Source organism: Anastrepha ludens, chromosome 2 (genome assembly GCF_028408465.1).
Source record: "Anastrepha ludens isolate Willacy chromosome 2, idAnaLude1.1, whole genome shotgun sequence".
Taxonomy (NCBI): domain Eukaryota; kingdom Metazoa; phylum Arthropoda; class Insecta; order Diptera; family Tephritidae; genus Anastrepha; species Anastrepha ludens.
The window spans coordinates 99,126,315-99,139,268 of record NC_071498.1 but is presented as its reverse complement, the minus strand read 5'-3'; the positions used below and the strand labels follow the sequence as shown (position 1 = coordinate 99,139,268).

Genomic DNA, 12,954 nt, shown 5'->3' with positions numbered 1-12,954 from the left:
TTTATGTATTTCAATTTTAATTGAACACGAAGTTAACGCAGAAAACATTAAAAGTTGTATACACTTTATTTACAAAATTAATTTGTATTTTGAAATCTAAATTATACACGAATATTATTATATAAATACTTATGTTACGTAAAGCTGATGGCCTAGTCGCTAATGCTTTTTAATTCATTGTGATTGTAATTCATTACTTTTCCAATTTTCAAATAAAAAAAAAAAAAAAAAAATTTTTGTTAAACAAGCGTATGTATGTATGTACATTTTTTTTTTGAAAATTTAATATTATTAATAATTAGAAACGCCACTATCACCTTCTACACTGTGGGCACCTTCTCCCTCACCTCTACTTCTAGCAATCTTTCGAATAAAAACGTGGCTAACCCTCCCGCACGCTCAATCTGTTCGCCCATTTGCTAGCAGCAGCAGCTAAACGTCGAAACGGATGGCAGCCATACTTAATTTTACGCTCGCTAACGTAAGCTTTGCGCTTGCTAGTAAATTGTCAGGTGGCGTCAGCGTGCAGCAACAACAACAGCCACACAAGAATAACAACCATAGTAACAACATCAGTAGCAACAACCACTGTACCCAACAATAATAACAACGCCGTACTGTTGAAGAAAAACAACTACACTGCCGTCAAAGTAGCTTAAGCGAAATCCAACAACAATAGCAAAGCGACTCAACACATTTCAACCAATGGCAGCAATAGTGGCTACTGTGCAACAATAGTAGCTACAGCAACAACAACCAAGCGCAGAGGATGTGTGTGCGCATAACGCAACAACAAAACGCATACACAGTGAAATATCACTCCACCTACCAAGCGGTGATGGGAGTGAGCGAGCTCCAATGGGCGCCGCTGATGGCTACGAAGTATTTAATTGTTGGTGTGTGTGCGTGCGTTTATTTGCTGAGTGCAGAGCGAAAAAAAGTAAAAATAAATGAATAAATATTTTTAATCGCATTTATGAGCAACGCAAAGAAAAACTAAAATGATTGTGTATGTATGTATGTATGTATGTATGTATGTATGTTTGCATGTATGCCAGTACAGTGGGAGAGTCTCAGCGCGAAAAGTGAGATAAAAAGCACGTACATATGTGCGTCTGTATCTATGTAGGTGTATATGTATACCACATATATATGTATATATGAATGTAGCCAAGTAAATATATTTACATACATATTTGCACCACATATGTACAATGGCTACTCATATTTAGATACACGCAACAGTCTTTGAGATACGCCAGAAATGTGTGTAGTTGTATGCGCGATAGTACAAATAAATAATAATAAAAAACTATAAACGAAAAGTAAGCAAATAGCGTGAGCGATATTCATACAAACTTATATGGCATACAGGTATGGTAACCCGTTAATGGCAATAACAACAATGATAAAGCTGATATCAGCTTGTTTAATAACAATGGCAGTAGCGTTTAACAACAAATGAGAGGAATAACTACATAATAAAAATAGCACTGCAGTAGCCAACTGCCGGCGCCTGAAGTGGGAAGGTGAAAAACCGGCAACGCAACGGCGCAAAGATTCTTATCAAGCACATGAAAGATATGCGTACAAATACATATGCATATGCTGTGTTTGCATATAGAGGGTGTTCTTTCTAGAGGCGCAGAAACTTCAATGTACTGTATAAAATACCGAAAATATTTTGAATATACATGAAATTAACTTTATTTAAAACTAAATTTTATGTTACTTTATGTATGAGCCTGATTTCCGTCATGTGGGCGCCGCGATTTGCGCGTACATGGCATAATCTGTAGGCGTAATTTTCATATGCACATTACACATTTCGCAGAAAATAATCAAATGTTGGAAATGCTAAACGATTTCTGGTTTATCATCCTCGGCATATGGCTTTATATATCAACAAAAAAAAAAAATAATCTAAAATAAACGAGTCAAATCACACGAACGAATTGGTCAGTGATTGCCTCAGCTCAAAAGATGACTTTTTCTGGATGTCATCATTATGCACTCAATAAAGGCTTGTGCACTGCTGTGTCAAGCTAAATCATGCTTTTTTCACAATAAATTTAAATAATTTGCCAACGCTGCTGCGGCTTGAGTCTACCATGATGAATTGCCAGGTCATATTAATCGCAAAACGACAATTATCCGTGCCAAATTAGCTGCCCCAGAAAACAGTGCTTTAAAGTATATCGCCTCTAAAGAAACACCCTTTACATTTACATACATACATGCATACATATGTGTGTGTATGGACAAGTATGTCGATTTGCTAAACGCGCTAGTTACAGTAGTCTCCATCCGCTAGTCGCCCTCCAAATTATTACTTGTACATAAAAAAAACAAGGCTTATGCCAGTTTCGCATTTTCTAATTTCTATGTTTTCCTGTTTTTATTCAATAGTAAAAAGAAATCGTTGTACTCTTCTACTAGCGCTGGCTGACTCGGAAATATTAGCAATAGCTGTGGCTTAAGTCATACTTGCACAGCACCATACTTGCAGCGACTTGGCTGGTTATGAAGTTGTACAAATTAGGTTAGAAAATAGTCGTAGCTTTTGACTTTGGCTTTCTGGAAAACAATTTGCATGCGGTTAACTGACATTTTGCGGCCATTTTTCCAACACAAGGTAAAGGAAAGGCATTGGGTTTTTTTAGGTTGGCTTCACTAAATGTTGGCTTCTGGTAGCCTATTGGCAACTGTTGCTTATAGAAAGTGCTGCGCAGTTAATTGCCTATCACTTCGATGTCACATGTTGCGTTCAGTTTCTTCAATTTGAAGCTTTCTTAAAAATAAATTCAAGAGTTTGATAAGAAAATAGGGAATTGGAATTGGAAGTTGGAATTATTTATTAAAATAAATTTGAGCAAGTAACAAAAAAAGGCATAATTTTATTCTCAAATTTAGAAAAAACTCTTTTAGCATTCTCTTTAATTTTCAAAAACAACAACAACATCGAAAATTAATAACAAAATAAGTTTAGTTTTGTTTTAGCGGTTATTTTCTTAAATTTTCGTAAACAATTTTCTTTCTTATAAAATAAAACAAAAGAGAAATAAGTTATTTTCGTATTACACCGTGCAACAAAAATCTACTTTTTTATTATCCAGGCAAATTTCCACTTGCACTAATATTGTAATGCTGCATAATAAGTTTTCCTTTTTTCATGAATATAAAGTTTAAAGAAAAAAAAATTTAATCAAAAAATTGTTTTAAGTTCTTCTCTCACTCCATGATATTTATAAGGGTATATTTAATACAACTTTTTTACTTTTGCCATAACAAATACAGATTTTTTATAGCATTCATTATATATACTTTATTTCACAGGAGGAAAGTTCCTGTATTTTAATTACATTTTTATAAAATAGGCCAGCCATAAGCTTAGACTAGAGCCCCGACAGAAAACTTATAGGGAATCCTGACAAGAAAAGTATACAATTCGAAAAATCCGTGCATTCAAAATGCCGATGACCTTAAGGAAAAAAATTTCAGCACACATTAGGAAAGAAAAGAAAGGGACAGATCTAAAGGAAAGACTTGTAGGACACTTAAAACTCTTACAGATGGTGGGTACGCCTATTACTTATTACTGCTGATGCTCGTGAGAATATCCATTCGTCAACCGATAATTTGCTTCAAATTCAACATAAATAGTTTCTCAAAACGTCAGCCAACTAAAAAAGGAGTAATAAAACCCGGCAAGCAACAGAGGAACTAAGAACAAAGAATAACTTGGCATATTTCGAAAATCGTTTGCAGTCCCAAGACTTTTTTAAGAGTTTTAAGACCTTTTTGCTTATTCTGGTCCACACTATTACTTCCTTCAAATTTTTACATCCTTTTTTTAACACTCACGCATTTTCGATTAGCTTCAGCATGAAAAAATAAGATGTGAAAAAAAAAAAATAGTAGGCATCTGTATTGAGAAAACCCCAGTCGGTTTGGACTCAAAATACAAAAATATACGAAAAATTTATGTATGGCTTTATCGACCAATATCTCGTAATAGTTTGGTGAAAAAGAACACTATAAATATTTTTATGCAGAATAAAACAAGAAATATTCCGCTCATACAGACTTTTAACCTACGGTTAAACTTTCGGTTCTTATAAGGTTGAAGTGAAGTTTTTAAAAATTATTTTTTTTTAACAGCTAAAATAAATAATTGAGAAAATATTTTTAAAAATTATTTTTTTTTAACAGCTAAAATAAATACCTGAAAAAACATTGTATAATACGAGTATAAGCTTTATCTTGTGAAATAGAATATCTAATGTATTTTCATTCGACATATTGTCTTTTAAGAAATATGCATTTCTACAGCCGTGGAACCTCAAAATGAAAAATTCGTATCAAGAAAAAACATATTACAAAATGCGTTATTTTTATAATATTTCATAAAAATTCATAGTCAACATGATCAAAAATGCATAGGCACTTATTTAAAGTTATTTATTCGACAGCCACCTAAACACACAAAAAAAATCGTAATTCCCCACTGTTGACTCTTGAAAAACTACTTATTTTTATTTAACAGTGTTTGCTTGAAAATAAAAAATATCCTTAACATTCATAGGAAAGTGTAAGACTTTTATTCAACTATATTATTATTAGAGCTGTTTTTTGCGCTCCTGCGCTAAATTATTAATCGTTTATCTCGTGCTAAGATGGCTAATTGGCGCTTTCGCAGTTGAAAAGGGCTAAGTGAATTTAATTTTTGTTAAGAGAATTTTAAAGAGAAATACGGTATATTCAAATTATAGCTTAGCAAGTGTGGCAACACATACACGTACTACATTTATAACATACAAAAATGAATGCGCATATACACTTTTGTTTCATATGTTTTTTTTTCTTTGCATTTGCTAATATTTTCTCTTGATAAAAGAGCGATAACCAAATGCGGCAATACTGCTGTGCTTATGGCATTCTGTAATTACAATTTTGTGTTGCTGCATTCTTTGGTTTTTACAACAACTTTTGTTAGAAACTAGCAAGCACCCTTAGAGAGGAGCTCCTGATTGTGGAATTACTTAGTTGTGCAACTAGAAATATTATTTGAGATAAACATGTAATTAATAACGGGTTATGTTTGAGAGGTCGTTGTGAGCTTTATAATGCGAGTTGAATGCTGACGTGTTTTTGAAAAAGTCGTGGAAAATTTTCTAGCAAAACGGATTGTAAGATGTGGGTAACATACGCACGTACATTTGTATATAAAATATTTATATTGCAAAAGGCTTAAAAAAAAAGTAAAAGTAAATATGCGTAATTCCAGTTTTTATAAGTTTTGCGTAGTGGCAGGTTGCCTTGTATTTTATCTATATATTTATTTATTTACTTATTTATTTATTTATTAGAAATATAATTACAACTAATTATATTGCATTACGAAAAGCGCTAGTAGCTAAGACTATCGGCCTATCTATTTATTTTAATATCATCAGTTTTTATTGAAACTATAAACTCTAGCCGATTTGCATCTATGCATCTTTTCCTAAGCAAACTGAATCTCCTCTTGAATTCCTTCTTTTGATATTTATTTGTTTTTCATTCACCACTTGGCAGCCCAACTCAAACATCCGCTGGCATTTTATCACTTTTTTGTTTTGTGCCCAGCGAAAGCCAAGAGTTGCATAAAATAGCACAAATCTTTTTGATTTATAAACGTACAACTATAAATCTAAAATATTTTGTGTAAACAGAAAATTTGAAAATGTTCATTTAAATAGCATAGCAAACAGCAAGAATAGGTAATCAAATAATAATAATAATAATGCAACATTTTTACACCAATAATATATATATGTATGCATAATTTAACTCAGCCGTGCATAACAGCGACGGCATTGAATTAGACATTAAAGATTTATCGCAATATCGCAAGATTCACACAAATTTGTGTTAAAAGAAAATCATAAAAATCTTATGAAATCATATTAAAGCGCTTATCTTTATAAATTCCTATACACTTGCATACATAAATATATTTCATGCGTGCCTACTCACCGTTAAATGCTGAAACAGCCACGCTCTTAAGATATTTGTTGCTACTTTTGGAAAAATGCCACGTTTCTTTTGGTTCTTTTTACCATTCGCATCGTCATCCTCTTCGCCTGTGCCCTCGCCGCTGCCTATACTGGCATTACTGGCGTCACCTAGAAGGGAAAAAAAGAAATAATTATAAATGTTAATTTGAAACTAAAAATTAGTTTGGAAAAAAATTTATGTACTAAATTATTTATGAACTAAATTTTCATGAACTTAATTTCCACAGGGGAAATCGAATAATTCATTTTTGTAGCAAATAAGTAGCGCAAAAGATTATGTGCGGCTTTAGTTCTTTGAATTTTATTACTTTCCACGCAGATGGTGTTTGGATGATAACGATTTCAGTTCAACTTTCATACTAAATTAAATAGTTTCCGCAATAAAATGCAAAATAAGCGCGTCTCTAACCAACATAAAGCTTTCATATTTAATGAATAGCTTTCACACCACAGCAACTAGCTTTCACACTCTAGCGGTTCATATTCATTCAAATGAATATTTATAAGTTTTTCTAATTTTTTATGAAAATAACTAAAAATTTCATATGAAAACTAAGAGTTTACCTAAATATATTTATTTTTCAAAACTTTCACTTAGCTACTTTAACAGATTTTTCTTCAAAAATTTCTTTCAAATAATTTTTTTTTTCGTTTTGTTACTTTTTGAAATGCCTATATTCGCCCGTATTAGCCGCATGGGTTGGTGGGTGATTACCGTTCAGTAGTGCCCGGGTTAGAAACCTTGTCTGCGCATGAAACACCAAATGATAGAAACGGCTTTTTCTAATGACGGTTGCCCATCGCTAGGCAATGGCAAGCCTTCGATTGTATTTCTGCCATGAAAAAGCCTCTCATAACAAGATCATCTGCCGTTTGGAGGCGACATACGACTGTAGGGCCAACCATTTATGGAAAAAATCAAGACACACCCCACAAATAGGAGGAGGAGCTCGGTGAAGTGCCTAGAATGTAAGCCATCCATTAAAAACCAGAAAAAAGTGTTGAGTGAATAAGATAATTAAACTCACACTATGTAATGTCAATACGAAAGGAAGTTAAGCATTTCGTAAATCATATCGCATTAAAATATTTCTCTTCCTTTTTTTTGATATAGTATCTAAGGTGCAAGTTTCAAATAGGTAAAAAATCACACTGATTTTTTAGTTTTGTTTTTAGTCGCGTTCTAGTGCATTTGCTTCGTTAAAAGCCTACTCCACATTTTTGTTTTTATATGAAAGAAAACACCCAACACCGTCAGTAGAAAAAATTGCCAAAGAGCAAAGCGAATTTTTGAGCCACTTCAAACTTGCTATTTATTACACCAAAACTGGTCTTTATTATATAAAAACTCCAAAAATTCTGAGTGAAAAGTTTGAAGTTTTGGTGAAAATTTGCCGAGTTGTGCAATTTATTTCGAAACTTTTTAAATGAATAGTCACAACTTGTCAATATGTGGTGTACATTTTCTTTTGACGCCTGCCGTACAGCTTAGAAATGTAGTTTGAAAGAAATACGAGTACATGTGCATTAGCTTTTATTGGAATACAGACAATAAATTGATTTTGTGATACAATTTTCACTCGCAACGCATTACAGAGTAGACCCATGATGGAAAGAGAAATGAGATGGCGCCTATCGCGGTACGGTTACTTTGTTCTCAGCGAATTTGACAATGAGTTACGTCGTTTTAGCACCAGTATGGCCAGATTACCATTTTCTTAACTTGATTTGGGATTTTATTTTTTTTGTTATTTAGTCTCGAAGTTTTAGTTCTTTCTTCATGACATTTTTCTAGCCTCTTCTAATTAAAAGTAATGTTTATAATTTTGTAAAATACACTTTTTTTTAAATTAGTTTAATAATCCACTCAGTTTTATTTAGCTTTACTTTTTTTTAACATCTGGTCGCATTGCCAGCGATTGCAGTTCTTGTTCGTGTTCTTCTGCTTTCAGCCGCCAAATCTCTCTCGCTACTGCAGTGTTGCCTAGCTTTGGATAGAAAAATGCACTAAAATGCCCATTTAAAGAAAATAGAATACCAAATTTTTATTGACTTACTTAATGAACCTTGTATGCGTGACAAATTGTCTTCAAAATGCACGTTTTTTTAAATAAATGTGTTATAGTTATGTACAACTTATACAATTATGAGTTTTTTGTTAAGAGAACGACTTTTTTGCTATATTTGAGGTTAGGTAAAAGGATAAGGTACTCTTTTTGTAATGTCGTTATGATTTCTTCAGTATTTTCTGGTATTTTGTTGCTTATTTCAACTATGAATACACCTCTTGATGCTCTATGTACCAGTAAGGATTTAGGACCGGAAGAAACTATTACACTTCTATGGTTTTAATTCGCATTCAGTAAATTCAAACGCAATCGTGTTTCTATCGTTCTTGGATTAGACCCTTTGATGCTCTTAGTAATCCAAAAGTAGTCGTGTACTGGTTTATGCATAGACATTGAAGTCTTGGTGTTATGTAATTAAACTTTCGATTTGAATGCTCCCACTCCCCTAAAGAAAGGCAACTTTAAAATTGAGCTTTCGTTTCGAAAGCTTTAATATGTAAACGAATATTCTGCTGCTTTAGTAGTCAACTTTAATACACTTTTCGTGGCCGATAGCTTTCGCTGAAAAAGGAGAGCTTTCACGTTTAAATTTTTTCACTCCAAATTACTTTTTAAATTGTTATTTTATCATTGATGATCGTCTTTTATTTAAATCTGAAAAGTTTATGTTGCCCACTAACAAACTCCTACAACTACTCCCCCACAAGCCATGCTTATATCTACAATACCCCTCAAACAGATCACTCCACAAGCTCCACACTTCCAATCTCTCCGACTAAACAATTTGTTTGTCTGCGTGTTTGCCTCATTTCGTTTGTTTGTAGAAAATTAATATTTGTCATTATGCTCGAATGCAACGCATAATAATGCCCATGCATAATTTCGGTGTTAAATGAGTGTTTGGTTAATTTTCAGTCAAGTTTATCTAACTATCCGTAAATTGTTGACTCGCTGCCTGTAGGTTTTTGTGGATGTTGGCTTTGGTCTGAGGCAGCCTGCTTATGCGAGTATGTATGAGTGTAAATTTATTTACTCCTTGTGGATGCGTGGACTTACATCAACGCTGCTTAAGATGCTGCCTACAAACATTACACACATCCATATCTACATACCAATAATTACTGCCACTTGCTAACTACTGACTTTCTGGCGGTAGTTTCATCTAAGCACGCATACACACGCACATGCATGTGTATTATAAAACGGTATTGTTCATGTGTAATATTATCATGTAATGCGTCTCATTGTTTTGTCTCTCAACATAATGTTTATCATTTCTCTGTTTGATATGTAAAATACGTAGTAAGTAGTTTACTTGCCGCAAACAACTTGAAATTTTCTTAGACTGTTGGTAATGTTGCATACACGCACACATACGCGCATGCATACATCGTACATACCATACTTAGTTTAAGTAGACATTTTCTGAAATCTTGAGAAATTATGTTATTTATGTGCGCTAGAGACTATAAAAGTATGTGTGTCGGTTGATTTTCAACGCAAATCCTGCCACAATTAGTACGGAAGTTAGTTAAGCTGTGGTTGTTAGGTAAATTTCCGGTTGAGTTGACTCTCGGCCGGCATGTCAAATAAGTCTTAGATAAAGAAGTGATAAGAGTCCAGGTGAATGTTAGTACTTTGTACAGCGTTATTTACATAGACATCGGTGTATATACTTGGGTATAGTGGATACTTAGAATTACAGCATGGGAACGCTGAGTGAGCTGAGTTGCTCTGTGGCACCTTATGGTGCACTGCTCAGATAACAAAAGGACACGAGTAAATAGCAAATTTTGAATGAAAACCCAATTTTCATTTTAAAATGGTTGATTAGATTAAAATGCATATCCTGGAAATTACTTTAAGCAGCATTTCTTAAATGACGTGCGCTTACTGGAGTTTTTGGAAAAAATAACTAATGTGATACCAAAAGTTCTGCAGGTTTTTGCATAAGTGGCAGCAGTAGAAATAACTGAGCGATTCCATGTCAAGTGGTCCACTGAAAGCATTTTGTAAATAATTTATTAATTTTGGTATTTATTCATTGGTGAAAATTATGGTATGGAGTATTTTGAAATGAAATATCTGAGGTCGTTTTTTACATGTTTATAACATTTAGCTTTTATCTAAGGTCCTTTTTTACATTTTTATAACATTTAGCTCTTTTTTAAAATAAAATATACGTTTAAAACTAAATTATTTGGGGGAAAAAATAATATTTTTCGTTGAACATTTTTGGGAATTTTTTCTTTGTCGTTTTTGAAAACAAAGTTTGATAGTGGGATTTTCATAATTTTACGAATTATTTTTAAACCAGCACTCCAAACCTCTGAAAAATACTTACTGATACGCGTAGAGTCACGTCGATCGATTTGCAAACGAACGTCATATGCGATTACGTGCGGTAGCGCCTCGCAGTACTAAGCACTGAGTCGAGTAGTATTTTGCCCAAGCCAAACTGAGTGCGAATATTTTTTAGTTAAATTCTTTGTATATGTACTTCTGATCATGATCAAAAAATATAAACGAGGAATTAAAAATATTTTTATAAAAATCTATTTTTCCTATGACGGGAAAGCGTGTTAAATTCGAATAAAAACTAGTATTTAGATTTTAGTTTTTTAATGTTAATTTCATTTAATCAGGTATGTCCATATGTATTTATAATAGTGCAAGTAGTTGCAAGTTGACTGTAAGCATCCGCAAATTCCCTAGCCATATTTTTACTCCAAAAAATGGATGCGCGAATGTTCAACGCTACAAACTTTTATTTTACGCGGAACAGAGTTCCTATGCGCTTATTTTCAAGCAGGGCCACATTCTTTAGTCACATATTCACTATTAAGCTATTTTAAAATTTATTTATATAAGTGATGATTTCCTTAATTTTTTATTGCATTTGGTTTTTGCGCATTCCATGGAAACAGGCCATTTTATTCTTTTGGAAAGGCATTCATTGTAGATTCAAAATCAATCTCTCGTAATAATTTCAAATACATTTTTTTATATTTATAGGTACGAGGTTTGCCTTTTATATCTCGGGATTTGGCAACCCTGGTGTTGCAATCTGGCAACTGACAGCTGTATCGCAAAGTTTGACATTTTTTGGCTTTTACATACTCAGAACGTTTTGAAATACCAGCGCTATTTGTGTTGTTTACAGTAACTTAAAAGATTCATCTCGGTCCAAAAATGGAATTAAGTCGTGAACATTTTCGTGCGATTATTTTTTACAACTTTCGACGAGGATTAACTCAGCAACATTGCATGGATTAACTTAATTCATTTTTTGCGATGAAGCTCCATCAAGGACCAGTGTTTATCGATGGTATGGTGAATTCAATCGTGTTCCGAAAACCATTGATGCTGTGCGCGAACTGATATTGCAAAATCGTCATGTGACCTGTCGTGAGATTGAGACAATCTTAGGCATTAGTGGGACCAGCATACATTCAATATTGCATAAACATTTGACTGCCAAAAAAATTTGTTCGCGTTGGATCCCACACAATTTGTCAATCGCTCAAAAAAAGGCTCGTGTCGATTGGTCGAAGGAAATGCTCAAAAAATACGATCGCGGGGCTTCGAAACACGTCTATGACATCGTGACAGGTGATGAATCATGGATTTACGCGTATGAGCCCGAAAGTAAACAGCAGTCGACTGTATGGGTGTTTCAAGATGAGCCCAATCCAACAAAAGTTGTTCGCGCACGAAGCACTTCCAAGCAAATGGTCGCCTGTTTTTTCGGAAAAACTGGACATGTCGCAACCGTACCACTAGAACAACGCAGAACAGTAAATTCTGAGTGGTACACAACCATTTGTTTGCCAGTTGTCTTCGAAGAAATTAGGAAAACCAATCGCCAAAGACGGATCACTCTTCACCAGGACAATGCGAGCTCTCACACATCGGCTCAAACAACTGCATTTCTGAGCACCCAAAACATCGAATTAATGGGTCATCCGCCGTATAGTCCTGACTTGGCACCGAATGACTTCTTTTTATTCCCGTACGTAAAAAACAAACTGAGAGGTCAACGTTTTTCGACACCTGAAGAAGCGGTTGCGGCATCCAGAATGCATGTTTTGGAGGTACCTCATTCAGAGTGGCAAAAGTGCTTCGACAATTGGTTCAAACGCATGCAAAAGTGTATAGATCTTCATGGAGAATATTTTGAAAAACAATAAAGTGATTTTTGATGACTAAAATTTGTTTTTGTTCTCTAATCCCGACATATAAAAGGCACCCCTCGTATGTATAACTATCTTATATTTAAGTAAGTATGGTATATTTTTAATTTAAGTATCTCAGTTTGTTTTTACATGAAATTTGCGTGATTTCTAGTGAAAGATCCTAAAATGCTGGCAAACTTCAAAAAAAAAAAAGTCTCTGCACTAAATTCATTGAACGGCTCTACGTTACATTGTCATAACTTTGATGGCAAAAAGTAAACAAGTAGGAGGTTAAAAAAAGTTTCGAAATTATTTTTGCAAAAAAAGTTTGTCATAAAACAGCTTTAATTACGTAAAAATTTAACTTACACGTCAACATGATTTTATAGATAACTATTGTGTATTACGAATTACTACGTATTCGAAATTATTTGTTAAGTAATTAAACTGGAAATGCTCGTTCAATGAAATGTGTACTAGTTCTGCTGGTCAACGATCTGATGAATTACCGTTCGATAGGAAAATCGCTTGTGAATGGTAATGCGACATTCGCTGGCAAAATAAATGAAATCTCTAGCTAAGTTTCGCTAGAGAAACAACAAATCGCTTTCGCGCCAGCTAAGTTGCAAAAGCAAGGTAATGAAACTCATA

The 12,954-nt window shown here is 33.7% G+C and overlaps 1 protein-coding gene across 1 annotated transcript in view; it reads right to left on the bottom strand.

Annotated features, from left to right (window-relative positions):
- LOC128854888 (homeobox protein homothorax) overlaps positions 1–12,954 on the bottom strand; it is a 304,609-nt gene that overhangs the window by 63,939 nt on the left and 227,716 nt on the right. The window contains exon 5 of the mRNA XM_054089344.1: positions 6,019–6,167. Coding sequence (XP_053945319.1) covers positions 6,019–6,167 — 149 coding nt within the window. The remainder of the gene's footprint in view (positions 1–6,018; positions 6,168–12,954) is intronic.